The sequence below is a fragment of the Xiphophorus hellerii genome, chromosome 10 (assembly GCF_003331165.1).
Source record: "Xiphophorus hellerii strain 12219 chromosome 10, Xiphophorus_hellerii-4.1, whole genome shotgun sequence".
Lineage (NCBI taxonomy): Eukaryota > Metazoa > Chordata > Actinopteri > Cyprinodontiformes > Poeciliidae > Xiphophorus > Xiphophorus hellerii.
Window position 1 is genome coordinate 15,948,094 of NC_045681.1, and position 24,763 is coordinate 15,972,856.

At 40.0% G+C, this 24,763-nt stretch overlaps 1 protein-coding gene across 2 annotated transcripts; it reads left to right on the top strand.

Moving 5' to 3' along the window:
- Window positions 1–291: 291 nt before the first annotated feature.
- Window positions 292–21,367, top strand: st6galnac (ST6 (alpha-N-acetyl-neuraminyl-2,3-beta-galactosyl-1,3)-N-acetylgalactosaminide alpha-2,6-sialyltransferase). 2 transcript variants are annotated; one of them, XM_032574896.1, is made up of 10 exons: window positions 292–475; window positions 1,257–1,594; window positions 7,296–7,593; window positions 9,604–9,769; window positions 12,392–12,566; window positions 12,858–12,996; window positions 13,067–13,170; window positions 16,981–17,064; window positions 17,280–17,379; window positions 18,322–21,367. In XM_032574896.1, exons 2-10 carry the CDS (start codon window positions 1,455–1,457, stop codon window positions 18,490–18,492), a joined length of 1,377 nt encoding a protein of 458 aa, XP_032430787.1. In that variant the 5' UTR covers window positions 292–475; window positions 1,257–1,454; the 3' UTR covers window positions 18,493–21,367. The 2 variants fall into 2 exon arrangements, with proteins under 2 accessions (XP_032430787.1, XP_032430788.1); XM_032574897.1 differs by lacking the exon at window positions 292–475 and adding an exon at window positions 534–1,154.
- Window positions 21,368–24,763: the final 3,396 nt, after the last annotated feature.

Genomic DNA, 24,763 nt, shown 5'->3' on the forward strand with positions numbered 1-24,763 from the left:
AACTTTTTGTAACCTCAGTATTCCTCCTGTTTCCACCTATAAATCAAGAAATACCCGCTCAGCAGACAAACTTCCTCCTTCTTCTTCTGTTGTTCTCCATCACACCTCAACTCTCACTTCCTTCAATCCATGCAGCCTGTCAGAGCTGCGCCTGCTGTACCAGGTTGTTTCTTTCAGTTTTTAGTGGACAGAGCTGAACTAACTTAATGGAGAAGTTTGGGTTCTTCCTGAATGTGTCTGTGGCTCATTATCTCTGTGATTCAGTCCCTCAGAGCTGCCTGTTCATGTCTAACTAACTTTATAGCTGCAGTGGGCTCCCCGCCCCCTCCTCCGCTCATGTTTGTCCAATTGCCAGCAGCTGTTACTCATTTCACAAAAGGCCCGCCCATCCAGAGCTGAGACGGCAGTGAGGCTCTCAGCGCTCAGTTAGAGGAAGACGTCTCCGCTGTCAAAGAAAGGCGATCTGCTGCTGCTGGTGAGAGGATGTTTGTTTTTTTTCTTCTTCCTGTGTTTCGCTGTGAAACGGTTTCTTTGTTTCCGTAGTGAGGCAACAGAGCCTCCCGTTCCACATAACTCAGGCTGAAGTCAGGCTTTGTCATAGTTTCTCATTTTGACTCTTCTGTTCTGCTCCTAATCGATGCTGCTGAACTTTCTTTTTGTCACTTGAGCGTTTTCCTTTTAAGTCGCCGGACCTCCAGTCTTATTTTTTTTTTTTTTTCTGTCTCTCCTTGTTCTGAAAAGAGCTGAGCTAACTGCTCAGACTGTTATCAGGGAGTTTAGACCAACTCCATTTCTCCCTCTTTCCCTCCCATCTCAGTCAGAAGCAGCTTCATCTTGCTGTCAGGGATCATGTGGGATCTTTCTAGTAGATCCCTCTGGCTCTCCTCTGACTGCTGACAACTTCAGTCAGGCACCTCCAGACCTGCTTAGCAGCAGCAGCAGGCGCACAAGTGTCGTCTAAAGATAACGTTTCTGGTTTCCTGCTGTCGCCTGGGAGCTGCGGCTGACGTCAGGACGCTCAGTTTGAGTCCAGCCCCTTGGGGTCACACAAGATCCTCTTCTGTGTTTTGTCAGAGGAGCGACAGCAGCAGACAGGAGATAAACGAAAGAATTAGAAGACTTCCCCACTCTGCTTTTGTGTACATGAGCAAAAGGTTTCATTAAAAAGGGATTATATGTTGCTGAGAGATATAAAGTTTCCCATCTAAAGTGTCTGCCCTTGTTTTAACTCTTTGTTTTATCTCCTCTCTGTGTAGCTGTGTTGAGTGAAGTGGGGACCGTTTTGTGGGAACATTTAAACCTCGCCTCACACCTGCTGGCCTGAACGGGGAATCCCTCCTGAACTCGACTGCGTCGTCCTCCGCCTTCTGCCTCCTCATGCCCCTGCAGGCGGAGCGCAGCGCCCGGCGAGCGAGCGCGGCCTGTTGCCTGGAGAAGCCTGCGTCCTGAGAGGGATGGCCCTGAAGAGGCGGCTGCTGTGGGCCGTGGGGAGCGTCGCCTGCCTCCTGGTCATGTACATTCTGTGTTTGAACACACCGTGGTGTTCGTCGTGGTACCTGATCAATGTGAAGACCTGGCCGATGAGGACGGTCAGGTGAGGGAGTTTCCTTTAAGCTTTTTATAAAATATTTTCAGAACTTCATTCTGTACTGCCAAAAACACACATTTACAAAGAATTTTGGTCTAGTTTCTACGGTAGATGTCTTGAAATAAGACAAAACTAACTTCTAAGTAACTTTTCAGCACAATATAGGAGATCCTTTTAAGGCAATAATTCCTTAATATTGATGGAAAAAGTGCAAGTTATAAGTGAAATCTGCCAGTGGAACAAGACATTTTTCCCATACAAGTTAAAATGTCTTGTTCCACTCCATTATTGCACTTATTTGAACTTTTTCATCAATATTGAGGAACTACTGACTTAAAGAAGTTCATATTTCTTGTTGAAAATTTGCTTGTAAGTTTCTACACCAGCAGTAAAAAAAAATAATAAATAGAAAATTTGCACTAGAAACTAGACCAAAACTACTTGGTAAAATTTAGTTTTTGCAGTGTGCAGCTTTATTTTTATCATCATCTCCTAAATTTCATATCTAGTTCAGATCGTAAGTTGACAGATGCTCATCATTGGTATTAAAATCATTCATTTTGGGTCTTTTAAAAACTCCTTAATTCCATTCTTTTTCCAACAAGGAATTATGCAACTTTAATTTAAAAACAAGCTTAAGGAGGATGAATTAAAATTAACCGTAGGTGTCCTGTAATCCATGCAGACTCGGTGTTCACATCGGCTCAAATATAAACGTACTCCCTCACTCATGCACCTAACTGGGCCGTTCCTCTTGACGTAAATGGCGTTCATTTAAAGTGGTTGTTTTCCCGCTTGATTCATCCCTTCGGTTTAGATGCGTGTCTGGGGTTATTTTGCTCAGGTCAAAACAGAACAATTAAAAAAACCCAACCTGGTTTATGTTAAATCTTATTGACTGTCGGTAAATGTTGTCACGTTGGTTCGATGAAGAGCAGAGAAAATGAAAGGAACAAACGTGACAATGAGACATTTGTCTCGCCTGGTTCAGACCTTTGAACTGATTTTATTACTATTATTTATTTAAATATTCTGATATATAATTACTCTCTGCTGCCTCATGCTGCTTTCAAGAAATGTCAGAAGTCGACTGGCCTTGATCACAGATATTAGATTAGACACAAGCCTTGGAATCTTTTTTTTTTTTTTTTTTTTTTTTGCCATTTCCTCAATGCCAGTCCTGAGAAGCACAACAGTTCTTCCTTTCTCGCTGATTCTAGTTTTCTAGACTGGATTCCAGTTCAGTAGCTGAAGCTGCATTGCGTGAGGTTAAGTAACGTCTGAAAGTAACGTTTGGGTCATATCTGACTCTGCTTAAATGAGCACCCTCATAATGGATAAACTGCTACTTCCTAGCAGTTGGCTGACTGGAAGGTTTATTAATTCTCATTTGTTTTGAAACAAAGACTGAACCTTTATTACTGTTTTCAGTAATAAAGTAACTGAAAACAGAAACTTTATTTAGACATGTTGCATAAACTCCAGCAGATTCATCTGGTTTTCAGCACTCGGTCTGCAGAAATCTGTAGCTGAGTTTGTCTTTTTCTGGTCTGGATAGGCAGGGGGGGGGGAAAAAAAGAAACCATGGAAAGCATTTTTAATTCCCAGACTGTAGTCCATGCCTTGTCTTCTGTATTTCCTTCCTTGTGGTTTACCTCTCTTCTTTCTGTACTTCCTTCCTTGTTTTTTGTCCGTTCTGCTTTTTGTTTGGTCCCTGCTCTCCTTCCTTGTCCGTCCTTTTTTTTTCTACAGATCTTGTATTCCCTGTGCCCTTTCCTTCCTCATTTTGCCTTTTCATCCTTCTTACATCTCACTTCCTTTCTGTCTTTTACTTGTTTACATCTTTTTTTTGTTACCCCGTTCTTTCTTGTCCGTCTCATATGTCCTTACTACTCTCTGTCTTCTCCTTCCTCTTTTCCTCATGTGTGCCTATTCTTTTTCCCTTGTCAGCGTTTTTCCTTCTTTTAATCATTCCCTCCCTAAAATGGCTCTAAAGGACTGAGAGAAAAGTTGAGCCTGAATAAGCCCTGGATGTTGGACTTGCATGAATCTTAATCGGTATAATGTTGTCTCAAATACACTTGACCAAAGAAAACACACCAACGCCCCTGAAATTTCCAAAGACAAGCTGGATTACTAGAATTAAACTATCAAATCTTGTGTTTTTAGTTCAGGCAGAGCAGTGAATCATGTCAGAGTTGAAGGGTTAAACTGAGAGATCACATGTGATGAAGAGTTTCTACTGTATAACGAGCTCCTATTCCCCCCTCCTCCTCCTCCTCGGCTCCAAGTGGATCATTGTGGCGCCAACAAAGGAACCACACAGCACTCTGCTGCTCTAATGAAAAAAAATCCCCTGGAGTTATTCGACTGGAGGTGGTCTCTCGCACACGAACGTGAAATGTAAGCTTTGTTCCGACGGGCAGAGCTCCAGCTCTAAAAGCCAGCAGGTCCCCGACAGATGCATTTAGGCCAGCTGAGAGAAACTGGAGCGGAGACTCATTTCTGAGGTTTTTTGAAGAAGAAACTAACGGGAAATGAGCCCAAAAAGTGTGCAAAGTTTCAAGAGCTGTTCTCATCTGAGAGATGAATCGATAACGGTTGTGACTGATCTCCGATTTTGGCCACTTATTTTTTAAACATTTTTTATTTTTTCTGAGCGCTATAACAGCTTTGCATATTTAAATCTAACATTTCCTGCTGAGATCAGTCACCAATTGTTGTAATTGGGAGCAGAGGAAACGTGGCGTATTTGATTAGTTGTTGGCTTTACCATCTTATAGTGAACGTTGTTGCAATAACAGTCAAGTGTGTACTTGGGGGGAAAATGTTGATCCTCAGCCGTGACGGTTCCAGAAGACTGATCACGTTTCCTCCTCCAGAGGTTGAAGGTGCAGAAGCTTTGCTGTAGAACCTTTAGACCAGTGTTTCCCAACCCCTGGTCCTGAAGTCACGCTGCCCTGCATGTTTTAGACATTCCCTGCTTTACTACGCCTGATTCAGCTGCTTGCAGTTCAGCAAACACCTGTCAACTGAAATCACCTAAAAGCAAGGAGACACCTAAAGCATGCAGGGCAGCGTGACTTACTTCAGGACCAGAGTTGCTTTGCAAACACTGCTTTAGACCTTCCTAGCATCCACTTCCAGTCTTGCTCTCTCTCTTGCCGCTGCAGCTTAAATTAATCACCAGCTTGTGTAGAAAACACAATCTGCTTTAAATCATCATCATTTGTCTTTGTTTCACCGCCTCACGACCTGCATTTCCACTACAGATGTGACCAAACCTTTGTCTACATTCTACTAATGCCCAACAAGAAACACAATTTTGCAATAGCAATGTTTCCATCGAATAAGGAATGAAATTAAAATCACATGCGACTAAGCTTGTTCATGCGATAAGTCATTTAAAACCATGGCAACAACGGCTGTAGTTACATGAGATTATATTCATAATTCAGCCATTGCATTAGTTCAAATCTGTCCGCCATCTATGGTGTTGATCACGTGACTCGTGTGATGTAAAAATGTTTCCATTGCAGTTCTGTAAAATATATCTATTTTGATGCTGTCGAAAAAACACCTCATCCTATCAGAAAAAACTTTATCATAAATGTTTTCAAAATTGTTTGATTTTTCCATTAAGCGAATATAAGCTGGGCATATGGGTTTTACACTGGTTGTGTTCTTGAAGTGATAAAATGTTCTTTAAGGTTTTATGAGTAGGTGTGACAGGTTCCTGCACCGTATATGAAGGTGTGTGAATCAAAAAGCCGAGTTCAGACTGTTTGCTTTTCGCAGAATAACAAACGCTCCTTTAGCACACACATCAGCTAAAGGATGTGTGTGTGTGCAGGGGGAACACATTGGCTGTTACCATTAGAGATGACGCCGACTAACTGTCAGCACTGAACCTGATTTGAGGAACTTCCCATTTCGGTAAAAATCTTATGACAGTTTAAAAGACACTGGCACTTAAAATGGGTTTACCCAACCTCATAGTTTTTGTTTTTTATTTTTATTTTTGTTTGCCAAATCCAGAATATCTATAGAAATATTGTACATTCATTAATATATATGTATGTATATATATTTTTTTCATTTAACCTTTATTTCACCAGAAAAATCTAGACTTTTTTTTAATGCAACCAAGTTATCAGATTACAATGTGTCAAGGTTGGTTGCTTTAAGGTATCTTTATCCAACAATGGGACCTGTTCTTAGTTTGTGTTTGTCATCCATCCACACAAAGCCAGAGTTTATGCATTTTAGTTTATTTTTTAATTCTTTGCCGTTTTTAGTAGCATGTGTGAATGTGACTGGGCTCACAGTCCAAACCGCCAGCAGAATGAGACGGTTTTAGTGCATGTTCAGTGCTACGTCCATCACCATGGACTCAGCAGCTCCTCTGTTTTGCTGCACATGTTGCTCCTCCAGGGAATGTGACGGTTGACTTTATGATCGGATCATCAGCTAACTTTGGCCCAGAGGCCCCTCAGCAGGTCACATTTCACAGGTTTTACTGACAATGCTCTTCCCTGCCACTCAGTTACACATTAATTCGCTTACTTTAACATTTGTAATTTATTTTCCAGTTTTGTTAGTTGGTTTTATTACTTAACCTCAGTCAGTCATTGTAAATTCCCTGGAGTTATTCGCCTGGAGGTGGTTTGAACCTAGATTGGGTCCTTAGAGGAAGAGCACAAAGCGGCGTAGCATTAATCTGTTCTGCTGGTTGTAAAAGTCTGCGCTCATTAGACTGAGAATAAATGGTTGAAAATAATGCACAGGTCTTTAATTTGATACATAAATACTGCTGCTGTGAATATCACTGCCATTTATTAAATTGGTAACGTCACTTGATCCTGATTGATCTAGCCTGAACCGTCTTTGTCATCCATCACTAAAACAGGCCAGTCATGTCAGCAAAGCAGCATCATGGAGCGGGTGTAAGACGCAGGCTGTCTTCCAGATAAAGACCGTCTGCGTCTTTATCTAGAAAACTAGATAAAGCTGCATAACGTGCATCAACCTGCCAGTTCTGAAACATTTGCTTATCAAATCACAGGTTAGAGCACATATTTTTTCTTAAGCCAGTTGGAAGTAAAATGAAAACAAGCTGCCGCTGTGAAATTATTCCATTGTTGTCATGATGCGGTAACTTTTATTACAACTTTCTTAATCAAGGTAGTTGACAGATTGATGTCAATGCTTTGTAATTAATGAGTGGCCTAACATTAAATTGCATTTGTCAAACCTAAAATGAGATTAGTTTATGCTATGAGTTCTCTTCCAGTTGCACAAGTATGCGCTAGTTCCTGTCACATAAAATGCTTACTAAATACATTTTATGTCAAATGAAACGAGACATGACATCTTTAGTGTTTGTGGATGATACTGTAGTTTCTCTACTGTCTCTACAGTTAATTCAGAACAGATCATTTCCCCTCGTCTCATTTGCACCAGGTGAATTCTGACTAATTGGTGCCGATTTGCTTGACATGAACTGGTTTGTAACACAGAGGTCTGTTCTTAGTTTGTGTTCTAATGCAAATTTGAATACTAATGAGGATGTGCAGAGTAGTGCTTTCGAACAGGCTCTACAAAATTTGACTGAGTCATGTCCTTTCAGGAAGTGTAATGGCTGAATTGTTCCTTTAAGAGCAAACAGAGATTGAGATTATTGTGTGTGTGGTTTGATCCTCCACAGCTCCTCTAAGGATGCTCTGCGCAGATGGAGCGACCTCGTGCAGGATGACCTGACCACCACCCTTCTTGACCTCGCAGAAGCCAAACAGACTGCAGCTTTAAAGACTCGACCAGTCACCAGCCCACCAAAACCAGCACAAGACCAAATCAAGATCAACCCGCTGTCCAGGTCTCAAGGTGTAGACAAAACCAAAAGAACCACGAGGGCCCCTCTGGCCAAGCCCGCCAGGGTGCCGGGCCCCACAGAACCCCCTTACATCGGAGACTTTTACATGAGTGAGAACATCCCTCCACAAACGGTGAGTCAACTCTGAATTTAACAGGATTATTTGACCCAAAGATTTAGTGTCCATGAAATGGATCATCTCTAACTATTGAGTATCTGCTTTGGTCTAAAACGGTGGTGTCCAAAGTCAGGCCTCGAAGGATGATGTCTTTTAGATGTTCATAGGTTCATCGGACCTGGACCAAATGCTCATTAGCAGGCCTCTGTAGCGCTGGACGTTGAGCTGATTCGACCATTTGAACCAGAAGAAGCAGAAACGCATCTACAGGATGCAGAGCACAAACCTGCCCTGAAAGATTTGAGCTGCTTTAAATATTTTTATAATATTTCTATAATTACTCCGGTTGTTCCTGTCAGACGGTGTAAACAGGTTTTCAGTTCATGTTTTCCTGACATGCAGCTCACTAGAAAAGGTAATTATCAACTTGTAATTCTGTGAAAGTCTGTCTGCTCCGTTTAAAATGCCTTTTCTGCACCATTTTAAGAGGAGTGGCGATTTTATTTGGTTTCACAAACCTCCTCTCTTCACGTTATCTACATCAGTCATTGGATTAGTGTTTACCTGGAGCTCTTAAGTATTGTTGACGATAGCAAGTCACTGTGAACAGAACTTTGTTTGAACTATTTCATAAATCTAAGAGACGTGTCTGGGCTCACAGGTGAAATTTAGAAGTGATTTATCTTCCCTATAACCTGATTTAAACTGGAGAAATGAGAGTTTGCATTTAAAGTTTGTAGATGTTACATGATCTGGCTTATCAGTGGAAAGGATCTTTCATGTTCTGGTTCAGATCCGGTTCTGTGTTGTCACAGGGCGGCTGCCGCTGTTGTGCAGATCTGTGTTCCCATTGAATGTTTTAGTTTGCAATCAAGTCGTGTGCGTTGCTGTTTCCAGGCCTTGTTACATGGTGTGTTCTCTCTTAGGACTCATTAACACTAGTTGTGTAAATGACTGGTTTGTTTACAAGATCGACAGCATATGTTAAAGATAACATGCTGACACACACACACACAAAATCTGGTCTATAACAATGTATTAAAAATGTAACTGAATTCTCTAAAGAGCAGCTCCCATTCATTTACGGCATTTCCTGTTTTTGGTTTTTTTTTGTGGTCGGAACAAAATTGCAATCAACCCATTGTGGCTGCTTTCAAAGTTCACAGGCTAATTTAGATTTTATCCACTGTCTAAACATAGAAACCATGCAGTGGTATAAATTCACGACACACTCATATGTTTTTACAGCAAAAAGTGGTTGAAAGTTTCACTCGAGGGCTTAGTTTTCAGGAGCTGTTCACTCATAAATATATATTTTTAATGTCACCAATATAACTCTGTTCGTGTTTCTCAGGTTTTGCTCAGTTTAAGGTACTTAAAAAGCACATTAATGCCCCATAAATTAGTTTGTGTTTGTGCAAACCCATTAATGTGTCCATTATATATCGGCTCTGGTTTACCGATCCCAGCAGTACTTTCATGTGTTGTTATATTAATGATGTGCCGGAGAAGCTTGCTGCAACTTTCTGTTTTATTTCAAAGGGAATTAAGTTGTTTTTAAATTCTCCTCTTCATCGATTTAAGAAACCAGGACGGCAAGCATTTCTTACAGCAGCCGTTTTTATAAATATCATAGATTTAACACACTATTCAGTCGAGTCTAGTTGGAGCCACTTTTTCAAAAACAGTTTTCTTCTCCTGTGAAACGTAAAACCATCTTTTTAAATAAGTTGGTGAAAGATTTGAGCACTGATTTATCTGAAGACTGTAGTAAGAGCAGTGGCGACTGGTTCAGAGGCTCCAGTCTAAGCAGTAGACGTCTGTCACATTTTCCTCTCTCCTGCCTGAGTTCATGTCGGGTCTGTATAAGTAACAGAAAGCAGTCTGCCGTACCGTGTGCCTCAGGAGGACATCTGACCTGCTGACGGACTGTGAAAGACGGGGACCGTAGAGTTTTGCTTCTTTTTTTTCCTCTCTCTGTTTTTGTCTCCATGACTCTGCAGCTGTGTTATCCGCTCCTCACAGAACTGCCCAGATGGGATCCGAAGTCGGATAAAGGAGTCCGAGTTTGGACCGCGATTCCTGGAGCATATTCCTGTCCTGCAGTGGGCCCAACATGTGACTCCGGAGCAGCACCAGCGTCTGAAACAGTACCCAGGAACGCACGGCTGGGGAGGCGTCGACTACGACAGTGAGATCCACTTTCTTGAAGCATTTCATCAAATTTTCTTATTTATTTTTTTCATAGTTTTGCTGGATTTTATTATTTGGGAAGTTTTCACTGTTTTTTGTCACGAAGCGGCTGCTGTTTTACAGGCAGAACAGGAATTGCAGTAAGAAAACACTTTGATGCTACAAGATAAATTCTTGCTTTGTCACAGCAGTAAAAAAATTGGTTTCATTTTTCCACCTCTGAAAGGAATCCACCCATGAGGTTCACGTTTAACTTTGCTGACCTCTGAGTTTGCGCACGACGTAATTATGCATAATGAGCTGAACAATCATCTGCTTTAAAATTAAGGGCAGGTGCAGACCTGTGGGTCAGGCTCAGGGGATCAGAGGATGTGGGATGAGTTTCCTTCGTTTCTCCAGAGGATTTGGAGCTGGACCGTTGTTGTTGAGGGGAGAAAGTTTCTTCCAAACAACTTTCTTGGAATAACGTCAGTCTCTGTTTTAGTTTAGCTGCTGTGGGTTTCTGGAAAATGTCTCTGACCAGTTTCACCTTGGAAAGAAAATTCTCCATTGAATTTCAATCAACCTTTTTAAAAAAAAAATTTAAAAAAATCAATACTCAAAACATTGGAGGATTTTCAGTCTTGGGTGCATGTATAAGGAGTCAATAATTAATAAATAGCAGGTTTACTCCTAATCTTGACACAAACTGAGCAGGACATGTGGCGTCATTCAAAAATATTTTAATATTTCATTCAGTTCAGGTTAATTTTTGGTCATCTTAATTAAAGCATCAGAAGCCAAATGTCACTGAAGTCAAAATTACAGCCAATTATGCATGAATATTAACCCTTTTTTAATCAAATAAAGTGAACTATAATGAATCTGTAGATCAGGTCTCAGATCTGTGTAATTATTGTGAAGTGAACCAAATTAGTAGATTTTTTAAAATTGTTTTCGGACAGTTTGAGGCAGTGTTGTATAAAGTACTGAAATCTCAGAGTCAAGTAAAAGTATAAGTACCTCTCCAAAATATGACTTTGATAAAAGTCCAAGTCACTGACTGAAATGTTACTTGAGTAAAAGTCTTAAAGTATCTGAAATTTCTTGTACTTAAGTATGGAAATTACTGTAAAAATGGATGTACTCAAGTAATGTAATAAAAAGTACAAGTAAAAAGTAAAACAAAGCAAATGCAGTTTGAATGACATTTTTTATATTTTGGTAAACTTGTCAAATACACTTAAAATAATGTACCCAACCAAGTGCAGGCAAAATTAAACCTGCTAATAGATATACCTGCAGGCATCATTTAGTTAAGAAAATTAGGTGCTTTACCTATAGCACAAGGTTAACTTAACCTGCTTTACAACTGAACCAGCTTCTTAGTAAACCCTCCAGGACAGAAAATACAAAGTTTTTGTAAGCCTTAAGTTTTCCCTTCAAGTAAGGTCAGTGCTGAAAATGAGAAAAATAAATAGTACAGAAAATGCGGCCAACATGAAGAAAAAGAGCTGTTACGATTACTCTACTTCACAAATCAGTGAATCAGTCAATCCTACAGTCAGTAGGTGGTGAACACAACTGGTCATTATGCAAAAGAAAAAAAGAATTGGGAGGGAAATGCAGCTTATTGGCATCTGTAAACCTGGTTTTGAACTTGCATGCCTTTCCTATATTTGTTAAATTTAGTCTAAATTGCTATCGCTATGGCTTCTGTCCCCCCTTGAACAGAGGAGTCTAGGTAGCCTGCTACAGTCAACATTAAGCCTAAGCTAAATACACCACGTGTGGAACTGAAACAATGCCAAACAAAGTTCATTTATGGTCAAGATTTCACAATACAGTAGTGCCTAGTGACCAAGCTATAGTTACTGAAACAGGAGGATTATAACCATTTCATAAGATGTTACCTCGATGTGTTTCTTCAAGTTGGACGGGGAGTTTTTGTAAGATAGAATTTCCACATCTTCGGGCAGGAATAACATACACTGCATGCGGTACTACAAATCTTTAACACCCACGAAAGAGTATATTGTGTTTAAATAAGGCCATGGGCTCTAATCACCAGCTGGTGGTTCCCCTGGAGCCGTGTCCGACGTAGTTGCAGTCGTTGTGGTCTCCGTCTCCTCCTCCATGTGACTGCTGCTGATTGCGAGACTTGCTTTGTGTTTAATGGGAGAAGCGAAACAGGTGTATCCTATTGGAGGTGATGAACAAGCCCAGGCAAGTAGGCTACCGACTTTGTTCAGTAGCCTACTTGCTACTTGCTAATCAGTAGGTGGGATCGAAACACTTGCGTTTCTCTCTCTCGCTTTTTTGTAACGAGTAACTAAACCACACATTGAAAATGTATCGGAGTAAAAGTACGCAATTAAGTTTGGAAATATAGTGAAGTAAAAGTGAAAGTCATCAAAAATTTTCATACTCGAGGAAAGTATGAAGTACTTCAAAATATACTTAAGTAAAGTAGTGAAGTATTTTTACTTCGTTACTATACAACACTGGTTTGAGGAATCGGTAGTCTCATATGATTGTCCTCAGATTCTGTTAATATGTAAAGATGGGCTGTGATATGTGCAGTTACAGTTTAGGAAACTTTTTATTATTATTTTTTGATAAATTCTGCTTCTCTCTTCAGCTCTGGTGGATACTCTGACTGTGCTAAACTCCTCTGCAAACTGGAGGATGTTGGATGACTGGGAAAGTCGCAATAATAAATTGGAGTGCAGCCACTGTGCCGTGGTGGGAAACGGAGGGATCCTGAAGGGCTCGAAAAAAGGGAAGGAGATCGACGGCCATCATTATGTCTTCAGGTACAGACTGAGCTGGACAACCCACTGGGACATCTTATCAAAACTCTACTGTAAATAAACTTATCAAACAAGTTGATTTTTGTTTCATAAGTTGTAACGAGCTAAAAACAAAAGACAAACATGCGGGTTTGGCTGCCATGGCAACGTACCACACGCCCCCATCAAAGAAGTTTTCTTTTCACCTCACGTCAAAATAAAATCATCATAAATTTTCTTTTGTTTGAGTTGTGTTGAGATGTTTGGGTTTTCTTCCCGTGTTTGTGCTCATTTGTGGACTCCGTGGTTCTCCAGGACCAACGGGGCGGTCATCAAAGGCTTCGAGGAAGATGTGGGCTCCCGGACCACCCACTACACCTTCTCCACCAACACGCTGATGAACTCCATGAGGAGCTACGGCGGCATCGGGTACAGCGGACCGCCCGTGTCCACGGTGAGGACGCAACTAAAGGGTCTCTCCTCCGTTTGACGGACGCGTCCTCACTTTTAACGCTCCGCCACAGGAGACGCGCTACGTTTTCCTGCCCGATCACGACCGGGATTACCTGCTGATGAAGGCGGCGTCCACGCACACGTTGGTGGTCAGGGGACCTGAGCGAGGCAAAGAGTGAGTGACGGTCACAGAGGAGTTTATGTTGAGGTTAAGCAGCATCATTGATCTAGAGTTGTGATAAAATATGAGCTATGAGCCGTTAATTTATCTTGTTGTATTTAAACCTATTAGCAGGTTGGATCTTCATCATGTTTTTATTTAAGGGCCACATTTTTAGTCACAAAATGCAGTTTCACATAAGGTTCGTGTATATGAATTTTTACAGTGCTGTGATTTTTAAAAAAATATTTTGATATTTAAATTCTCATTAAATTTTAAGAATAAATCCTTTTAATTTGAACTTGATGGGAATTTGAATTTTTAACGCGTTTTAAGGCGTTTCCTCTTTTAGTTTGACGTGTTTTTAATTATCAGATTGATCAGATCTTTACTATGTTCTGAACTGATTTAGATCTAAACTTTAACATATTAAAACGCTGATGAATTTCCACCATTTCATCATTGGGGCCTGCCATGCAAAGCAATGGCAGGAACCTATTGCTATTGTCGGAGAAAGTGTTTCTTTATTCTTTATTTTTCTTCCGTAACCGTTAATGCGGCTCATACCGCTGGGTGCACACCTACAAATGAGGTATCAAAACGTGCAGAAAATTCACGCCATTCCAGCTATTACTTCTGGTGGGATTTGGGCTTAACGTGGCGACATAATTCGCAAAAAACTACGAAAAAAACCCCATTATAAGTCAATGGGAAAAATCCTAGAAATACCCTATTTTTGAGGATTTTCTGTGTCGTCACAAATTCACCTAGAAATGCCATTCAAATTTCATTTTGTAGATACGTCTGTGATCTCTTCGAAAGTGAAGACGGCTCGTCGATACCAGTTACGGTTTGTCCACAATTTGCCTCTAAGCGACCCAAAGTTTCTCATTTTTCCTAAAGTTAGAGTGCGTCTCTGGCTGCTTAGAGTGAGAGATGAAGACAACTTTTTCAGCCCAAATCATTTTTGAAATCGCCATCACGCCCACAAATATCGCACGATTAGTATCACAATCGGTCCTGACATTGATACGCCTGTCTGCTCCGGTAAAATGTTTTCGAAATTTATCTAGACCGTACGGTTTTCTGTCACGGTGCTTCAGAGCAAAGTCATGCGACAGGATTTTCTGAGGCTCTCAGGCTGTTTCACTAACACTTCACACCTTGGTGTGAAACTTATTTAACATAGCAACGGATCTCAAGAGGCTATTGGCTGCTGATTTGGACTACAAATACGCATCATTGTAGTTCTATCTATCCTCAGTTGAAACAGATCAGGACTGAGAACTGGCCTTTAGAACTACCCGCTGCTATGGGCTGTATATAACTGATTTAACTCAGTAACTGTTACACATGGGATTATTTTGGAACTTTAAAATTAAGCATACTGAAAATTTCAAAATAAAAGCCTTGAATATTTTACATGACGTAATTGCTCTTTTTGGCCGTATATGACTTTTTCATCCAAAGCACTGTTACACAATGGAATAGTTTGGCCCTCTGAAATGAAGCATACTGAAAATTTCAAAATAAAAGCCTTGAATATTTTTACATCATGTAATTGCTCTTTTTGGCTTTGTATGACTTTTTCATCCAAAGCACTGTTACACATGGGATTCGTTCGGAACTTTAAAATGGAGCATAATAATAATTTCAAAATAAAAGCCTTGAATATTTTTACATCATGTAATTGCTCTTTTTGGCTTTATATGACTTTTTCATCCAAAGCACTGTTACACATGGGATTAGTTCGGAACTTTAAAATGGAGCATAATAATAATTTCAAAATAAAAGCCTTGAATATTTTTACATCATGTAATTGCTGTTTTTGGCTTTGTATGACTTTTTCATCCAAAGCACTGTTACACATGGGATTAGTTCGGAACTTTAAAATGGAGCATAACAATAATTTCAAAATAAAAGCCTTGAATATTTTTACATCATGTAATTGCTGTTTTTGGCTTTGTATGACTTTTTCATCCAAAGCACTGTTACACATGGGATTAGTTCGGAACTTTAAAATGGAGCATAACAATAATTTCAAAATAAAAGCCTTGAATATTTTTACATCAGGTAATTGCTGTTTTTGGCCGTATATGACTTTTTCATCCAAAGCACTGTTACACATGGGATTAGTTCGGAACTTTCAAATGGAGCATAATAATAATTTCAAAATAAAAGCCTTGAATATTTTTACATCAGGTAATTGCGCTTTTTGGCTTTATGTGACTTTTTTATCCAAAGCACTGTTACACAATGGAATAGTTTGGCCCTCTGAAATGAAGCATACTGCAAATTTCAAAATAAAAGCCTTGAATATTTTTAAATCAGATAATTGCTCTGTTGAGCATTATATAACTGATTTAACCCAATGACTATTACGCATGGGATTAGTTTGGCCCTTTGAAATGAAGTTTAACAAAACTTCCAAAATAAAAGCCTTGACAAAAATTTTAAATCATACTGAATGGTGCACGTCCGCCTTACTTTATGTTCTTGCGATTCTCCGCGTGCCACTGATTACGTTGCGGCGTTCTTTAGCGTCGATGCCAATTTGTAGCGTGACGACGCCGGGCCCATACCCCACGGGCGCGCCTTGGCAGGCCCCGGCTAAATTTCTTCAGAAATTTTGTTTTTCTAGTTAGACATTTGCCACAGCCAACGTGGAAAAAGCCACGTATCTCTTCAGTCTGACTTCATCCGTCTCAAATATTTACGCACCGCTCCTTGCAGCTCCTTTGCTTGACTTGAGTGTTTGGTCTAAAGCTTCTGTTTGGGACAGATTGTCTCACGCTTCACTTTAAAGGACCTTAACCTTGGTTAAAGCTGCGCTCTGTGACAGTGCTTCTCCCTATTTAAATTCAACCTGATGTGAATCAGTCGAGTTGAAACAAAACTACAGTCTGCAGTTGAAGTGAGTCACATACCTGAGAGCCCAGAAAGCCTGGGACTGAAACCAGTTTTTTTTTTTTTTTGCAGAGCTGCCCTGTCATCAGGGATGTAGATCACAGATTTCCTACATAAAATAAAACAACCTCACTGCTGATAGATAAATTGATTAGATCTGACCTTTAGTCTGAAAGATGCTGTTCACTTAAATCCATGAAATGATGATTGTGTAGTATTTTTACCCTTCAGTCCAAAATAATTCCTGTTGCCTCTGGATCACATCATTCTCCCGTTTATATTGTTTTCTCTTCTGGTTGAGTTGAATGCTGCTCCTCGGTGCAGTGATTCTGGGTGAACGCAGTAATTTTTCACAGCTGAATCTGTTAATTTCTGTTTCTGTCTCAGTTCTGATTGTCAACATTCAGGATTTGAATCTGTTGAGATTCTCCAGTTATTTTACAATATCCATAAATTATTAAACTTTCTTTAAAGTGGCTGTTGTAGTTTTGACAGGAGTTTTGACAGCAACTAATCATGTCGCTGAATGGATGTGAAATTAATTCACACTATACATTTTGTATCATTGTAATTTAATGCCCAAGCAGAGATTCCTTTGTTTTTTAATCTGTTGGCTGTTTTGTTTTACGTCGGTAACTTTTAGATCAGGTGTTTGATTACATTTTGGAGGCTTCAAAGTCTTCCAACTTGCCGCCCCTGCATGTGAAGAAAGATTCAAAACTTTATGACAAAACGGCATGAGGAAATGTCACAGCGTGAATGATGACAAAGATGCTATCTAAACACGCGTTTAACCAGTTTTATCACAACTTGTCACAATCCAGATTTAACTGGACGCCTGTTTTCACCTGAAGATGTGACGGCAAAACTAAAATAAATTTTTCTACACCGTTAATTGCTATTGTTTACTTTGCACAGCCCAACAAGATACTTTGGAAAGGATGTCTCAGCAGCAAAGCTGAAGATGTACCACCCAGATTTCATCCGTTACCTCAGAAACAGGTGAGCCGATGATCTGAATGAAAACAGCAGCAATGATGGATTTAAAACATGATCGGGCTTCTGAATTTATTTTCCTGCTGGGTTACATGAAGCTATCTGACGCATGAGAACGTCTGTAATCCCTAAAGACGTAGTTATGCTAATTAAATTTTTAAAACAGCGGTTTTAGATGTTGTTTGTGCAACTCTCGACAGATTTATGATTTCTGGTTTCAGATTCCTTCGGTCGAAGATCCTGAACAGTCAATTTAGGAGCATCTACCGTCCGTCGACTGGTGCTGCAATGCTGCTGGCGGCCCTGCACACCTGCGACCAGGTAGGAGTCGTGTTTGCTCTGCTGTGCCATGAATAAAGGGGTTTTTTTTTTATATATATATTATCTACCACACTTGAACCTTGATGGAAACGGACATGTAAAAGTGTACGAAGTAGATTTAACCTGATAGAGAAGCTGCAGAGGAAACTAAAAATCAGGGTAAGCCATCAAATTGAGCAGCAGCAGCACAACATAAAGAAAACGGACAAATATACTCCAACACTTTTATTTTATTGTATAGAACTTTACATGTTGTTATATGAAATGTTTGTACAGGACATCAGCTATGAAATAAAAGCTCGGTTAGAAATGCGCCGTACATTTCTGGCCCATGTAATTTTGGTGTGGCCGTTACAAAGCTGTGATCCTTGAATCCTTACAAAATGTCTGAGTAGAGCTGAAAGAGTGTGTGTGTGTGGGGGGGGGATGAGAAGCTTACACACTCACCCAGTTACACTGGTCCTGATGGGAGGAATGGGCCACAATTCCAGCAAGTCCTGTGAGAAGTTTGTTGGAAGGAAACCTAAAACCAGTTAAAAGGACAATCCTGCTAAATATTAAGTAAAGGCCTTATGAATCTAAAAGGAGAAGACAAAATTGTCTTTACTCTTGCATTTGGCAAATGGAGATGATTTTGGGCCATTCTGACCTAAAATAAAAAAATGTTGTACAATGCTTGGCTGCGCTTGCACAAGAACAGGATTGTGATTCTCCTCAGCTGACCCTTCAGAAATTGTTCACGTTTCGTTCTTATTTTTTATTTTGTTCTTTGCTAGTTGTGTCAGAACTGCTACAGCCATCAGGTCCTTTTTATAGAACCTGTTTCTCAACCCATCAGCAGGAGGAAATGGAGATCAAGACAGAAAATTAAATGAGTTTTTGTTTTTATGCATTTGCTTCCTGTTAAATTGTGGCCCTTTTGTTTTGTTTTTTTTTCTGAAGGTGAGCGCCTACGGCTTCATGACGCCAGACTACAGCAAATACTCTGATCACTACTACGACAAATCCTATCGCCAGGTGGGCTTCTACGCCAACCATGACATGCGTATGGAGATGACGGTGTGGCAGAAGCTGCACAAGGCCGGACTCATTACTCTTTACATGCGCAATTAAACGGACCTCAACTGATGTCGCCCTTCCTGCAACGTGACTCGAGTTTTCCTGTCAGTGAAGAACGGTAAATTCTTGTTTCTTCAAACAACTGTTTGGGTTGTTCCTGGGAACGACGAAGATTTACTTAAACTATTTCTTTAGAAGGATTTATTTATTTTGGGATGCACGAGTTGAGCATCTGTGGCTCCCCAAAGAAAATTTTTGTTTTCTCAATTATCACAATCATGTAGAATCGTAATTTAAGAAAAGGGTGACAGAGTTCTTATACAAACAAGACCAAAACTAAGGATTTCTGAGCCTTAAAGAAAATCCACTGGAGTAGCAGAAGTTAGTTCTTTGAAATTTGCTGCTCGTACATTACTGACCTCAAGATTCACCATCCTGCTTTGTGCATAAATTATTGACCGTTCTGGTAATAAATGCATCAGTTCATATTACATGCAGTCACAAACATATATTTCTAGGTGAAAATATGTTTATAGTTTGGATATTCTGACTCCACAGATTGCGATCTCCGGTTTTTGAGAAGATTTGACCTTGTAAAGCCGTTCAGCTTTAGCCGTCCTGCCAACTTTCAATCATTTCTACCAGGAGCAAAGGCGATGTCGGGGTGTGTGTGAGCGTGTGGGCGTGTGTGTGTGTGTGTGTGTGTGAGCTCTTGTTTTTACTGATTTCAAACGGAGATAAACTGACGTGGTGTTTACATTTTAAATGGTATACAAAATCATGTTTACTAACTGCTGTACTCTGTTCAGCCTTCTTGTTACCCTTCTAAGGTTTTTCTCTCTCTCATGCATCCTGAATGAACTGCGGCCAAGTCTTGACATGTTGTTGAAAATTATCTTTAAAATATGTGATTTCTCTCATTTAAATGCCTCACCGATGCTGAAAATGACCAACTTTAAGTCGTCGTCACTCGGTTTACAGCACCTTTGTTGTTGCTGCTAGGAAACCAGGCAGTTCTTGGTATACAAATATCCCTGGTTGTAAAAATAATTATCCTTGAGTTTACAGCCCAAAATTGTAAGTCACATCACCGTCTGATGTCTCTAATTATAGTGTTTGTGAGCATAAAGATAGCCTGAGATGATATTGTGTTTTATTGCTAACAATAGCTTCGGTTAGCGTTTCCATCCCTGGTCCTCAAGGCACACTGCCCTGCATGTTTTAGATGTTTAATACACTTGAATCAGATGTTGAGCGACAGCCTGTTAATCAGCCTTCCATTCAAATCAGGTATCCTGAAGCAGAAAAATGTCTAAAACATGCAGGACGGTCTGCCTTTCTGACCAGGGTTGGAGAAAAACTGGCATAGCTAACGTCTGGGCTAACAGGTGCCTCTAAATGATTTACTTGTGGATAAAAGTTACAATATGAAATTTGTTAACTTTGTGGTATCATTCTGAAGTTTGAATCTTGACTTCTGAGCTCTGACCATCAACACAGTAATAGAAAGATGTGCTAACGTTTGCAAGTGGCTCAGACTGATCAGTTTTTAAAGCATTAAGCTGTGCAGTTGAGCTTCAGGTTTTGTCAACAGCCGCACTAAACAGTCTGGAGTCATTTTCTGCAGGAGGTCATGGTACAAAGTGCTAAAGATAAACGCATGAGTAAAACCGGTGTCTAGATATGTCGAAATCTGCAATCATGATTGTTTTGGTGACCCATCTGCTGATAAACGTACCATTAAAAAGTGACGTGCATAAAGAGTCACTAAGAAAACCCAAGATTGGTTTCCAGGATGTCAAAACTCAGTTTCTGGTTAAAGTATTAGTTGAGTATGAAATTTGTTGTACTTCCTGAAGTGATGAGTAAATGTTCCTGAAATAAAACTGTAATGTGCTGAGGAGTAGATGCAGTTCCTTGAAGACAGTTTGTTTTTTTTTGTTTTGTATTCTAGAACCTAGGATACAGAACCTTTTTTCTCCTACAGCAACAAGGACTGTAAACTTTCACCAAAGATCTATCCCATTATTCCCTTTTTTTTTTTAGAGCCATAAGTCGCAGCAAACGTGTCGCCTGAAGGACTTTAGAACGTCACAAAATGTGTCTCTGCCATAAAGTTTAATGTGAGACGCTGTTAAGGATCCAGCTCTGTTTACCACTTCAGCGGCTCTCATCTGTGGCCAAAGCTTATTCTGACTCCATCTCTGTGACTCCTTTTACTGTGGACTGCCTCCAACTGTGACTTTAAAGCTCATTTTGATTATTGTATAGATATGAAAGGATTTATATATTTAACTTTTAATTTTAATGTTTTTTTTGTTTGTTTTGTTTTTGTTTTTTTAACACATTGCCACTTTGTGGCCATTTGTGCCTTTAATGAGAAGCAGCATTTTGTGTTCTTGAGATAATTTTTTTTTTTTCGGGGTGGGGGGTATTTCTACATAGACAGGAAACTGAAGCTGTTTAAGACTTGTATTATGTTTGGAAGGTGGTAGGTAATGGGATCGGTTTGTTCACACTCCCCTCTGAGCCATGACGAGGGTCAAATGTCAAACTGTCCTCCCTGTTGCGTCATCCTGAACGACAAACTGAAAGTTGCATTTTTCCTATAGTCTTGAGACACTATGGGCTTTTTTCCAAGTGGAATAAGTGTTTTGTATTATAAGCTTCATTCAAATAAAGGGGTTTGGTTCTCTGAACCTGTCTATTTTTCTAGACTGTAGCCACGCAAAGGGACTTTTACAGTGCAATTTCTCTTTATTTTTGACCCAATAAAACTGTAATGTAAAACCAGTCTTTATGGATTTTCTGTTTTTCTGTAACCTTTCACCTTTCCAACCTGAGTGGTGTTTTTTATTTCCTGCAACAGAACATGGAGAAGATTTTCTGGAAAATATTTAATGAAAATAAAAGCCAGTCAGCTGACACAGTTTTGCTTCCTTTTTTTTTTCTGGCTGTTATTTATACCCGCAAAGCTGTTACAAACATGTTAAACGAAACGTGAATTTACTGTAATCTGGATTAAAGAGTTTATTGATCATCTATCTGAGCTCATCTTTCAAAATAAAAGATGCGCTCAGCGTTTGGGGATTGTGTTCAGCTGGGTGTTGACTCCACCTCTGTTTTTTTTATCATAACTCTTTAAATCTTTAATTTACAGCCTTAAAATCCCTTTAAGGTGGACAGTATTAATCTGCAGCGCCTTGAACTGAGGTCACGTGGTTGTGAACCATGCTGCCTCTCGTTGCTGCGCAGCAGGGAGGGGAACATGAAGCCAGATGTGTGTGGTGCCATGTGGTCGGGTGCGTTTGAGGTCATGAGTCAAACTTTACAGCGCTGCCAACATGTCTGGTTGCGAGTTTGCAATTACAGAAAGCCATGGCCATCTGATGTTTTTGCACGTTAAGATTTTTGAAAAGTGACACTGGAGTTATCTAAGGATAATCAGCAGGTTTCTGTTTCCTGTAATAGTCATTAGTCAACTTGAGTATTTCAGGCACCACCAGTTCCAAAACCTGGAATATCAGCATCCCGTCCACTGTGGGGAGGAATCTTTCCAGCACAAAAATTAGATCTGTGGTCTTTGTCTTGGATCGCACGATGAATGTTGGAGAGTAAACAGGAACCCAAGAAATTAGAGGAAAGCCATTTGTTTAGATGAGGTAAATTATTTGGTGTAAGTGTGAAAAAAATTGGTTAAATCGGTTAAACATCTTAGATTTATTGCTCTGGGGGGGGAATATAACCTGAACTGCATGTTTTTATATTTTTTAGATTACTGCATTTTTGTTGTGGAAGTAAAAATGACAATGTTTCAGCTCTATGATGCAAAACTAAGCGCTTTCATCAACCCTGCAGGAAACGCTCCTCTCTGCTGCCTCCCAGTGGCGGTAACGACTTATTGCAGTTTTCAGAAGCACGGCTTCATTATTCATTTAATTCAGTTCAATTTATTATTACAGCACCAATTTCTAATCTCATTTCAACACTTTTCAGTTTATATATATATATAAATATCAATCAAATAATGCAGACGATAATCGACCCTGATGAGAATCTGAATTGACCTCAGACTGATGCTGTCAAACTTTAATGTTCTTCAGATCTCTGAACATTTATGTTCTACGTTTCCACGTCCAGTTTTTCAGTCATGACGTTCAGCTCCAGGAGCCGCGGGATTTCATTCACCACTAGGTGGCAGCAGAGAACTAGAATCAAAGATGCAAGTCTTGCTCCTTTCAAGCCTCTTGAATGTCTTCTTCTTTTGTTTGCTTTTTTTTTTGTTGCTGCGCATCAATTCCTCCTTGTTCGCTGCTCCCCTGTTTAGCTGTAAATGGTCTGGATTCATGTTGAGCTTTTCAAATCGCATTGACCCCTCAAAGTGCTTCACACAATGGGCACATTCACCCAGCAACATGTATGGAGCCATTCAGGAGCACTGTTGCCATTAACTTGGCTTTTTATATATATTTCCCACCATAAAAACTTCTCATGGGTGGTGTCCCTGTTTCTGAGTCTGCTTCCTGTTCTGGTTCAGCCCTATAAATGGCTGCTCATGCCCGGTTCCTGCTCCTCTGTTGGTTTCTTGCTGTTAAAGGAGCGCTGTTCCTCTTCACTGTCGTCACATCCTTATTAGGAAAGGATGCTGCAAAGCTAAAGATTTACAGCAACCTGCTGATTTCCTCAGACAGGCTTTCACTCATGATCTAGTGAATTTGTCTTTGCTGATTTGTAATTGGGAGCGTATTGGACTCCATGTGTTGGGTTCAGCTTTATAATGATTCTATTACGGGACATGAATAATATACGCTTGTCTTAGTGCAAGGAGGTCAGATTTGCTGTGAAAAAAAGCTGCAGTAGGAGTTTAGATTAAGATAAATATTAATTTTCTAGTTAAAGTGCTGGCATGTTGAGGATGTATTAAAGGGGAAGTTTCATGTATGTATAGTGCCATTTTATAGCAAGGAAGTAACTCTTGGCTTACATAAAATAAATTTGACTCCCCAACTTCAAATTGGGCCTCTGTCTCTTTAAGAAGCTCCTGCTTTTTCCAACACTCAGCCTTCAGCACTTCACGCTAAGAAAATAAATTAAGTTTTATTTATTTTCTTAGAGTGGTCCTAATACACCATCATAGAAACTTGCATTTTAAAAAAAGTTGGATGAATTTAATAAAAAATCTAATTTAGTTTCTTACAAAAGCAAAAATGCTCCTCATTATGCCATTTTCTACTGTTTTCTACATGTGAACGATGCAATAAACATCTTTCACGTTGTTCTGTGATGTTTATTGCATAATGAGCTCAACAGACTTGCAGTTCCATCATTTGCTTGGTAATTGCTGCTGCCACTAGTCTGAAGGAGCTGAGTGAGGACGCTGAATGAATCAAAGAAACACTCCAGGTGTGTTTTTTGATGTGGGAATAACATGATTTAAAGCTAAAAAAAAAAAAAGAAGCTGGTTTTACATAGTATCCTTTAAGAACCTTTACACCATTATGTGAAGAGATTAGACGACAGAATAAAAACAGCTTGGTTAACATCTAGGACCCATTGAAAGCTGTCCTGTCTTGTTGTTTCTCTCCTCTCTCCCTCCCTGCCGGTGGAGACAGATGGCTTTCCTTCCTGAGGCTGTTTCCACTGCAGGTCTCATCCTGGGAAAACGGAAAATCCTGCTGAGCAAAACTGTTGAAATGACCTTCCAGATGTTTCATCCCGACATTCATGACTTGCTCTGCCTCCAGTTTGTCTTGTGAGACATCAGTTTCACCCGCTCTGTCTCACCTGTCTGCTGTGGTGGAGTGAACTCTGGGGGATGGGTCTATCTGCTGGTGAACTTCCCTCTGAGCTCGTTCAGCCGAACACAGAATGATGTTTTATAACTCTGTAGCTTCAGTTCCTGCCAGCAGCCTAACATTGACGGGCTGAAGCCTGCAGAGACGTTGTAGCAGTCGGTTCTCTGCCTGCACAGATGCACTGCAGCGCCTGCAGTCTGCTGCTGAACGCACCACAACAATCACTGCCTGCTGCACAAATCCTGCCTGAATGCAGAAACCAAGCAGATATACATCAATATTCATGGGAATCTGCAGCAATTTTACATACACATTGTTTATTAATCACAACTAGAGACGGTTTAAGGAATGTGTGAAGTAAATATTCATTTTTTAATCCTGCTGACAGTGAGGCGTTGCTCTGCTAGTTCTGTCTTTGAACAGCTTTCTTCATCTGCATGGAAACAAAGGTTGATTATTATTTATGAAACTATGATGGCTGAGAAATATCTAAGGACAAAATCTGAATAATTAATCTTTACATTCATTAC

Coding starts and splice junctions, on each gene's coding strand:
- st6galnac (XM_032574896.1), top strand. CDS start 1,455: ATGGCCCTGAAGAGGCGGCTGCTGTGGGCCGTGGGGAGCGTCGCCTGC. Junction 7,594..9,603: donor AGAACATCCCTCCACAAACG/GTGAGTCAACTC, acceptor CGCTCCTCACAG/AACTGCCCAGATGGGATCCG. Junction 13,171..16,980: donor GGACCTGAGCGAGGCAAAGA/GTGAGTGACGGT, acceptor TACTTTGCACAG/CCCAACAAGATACTTTGGAA.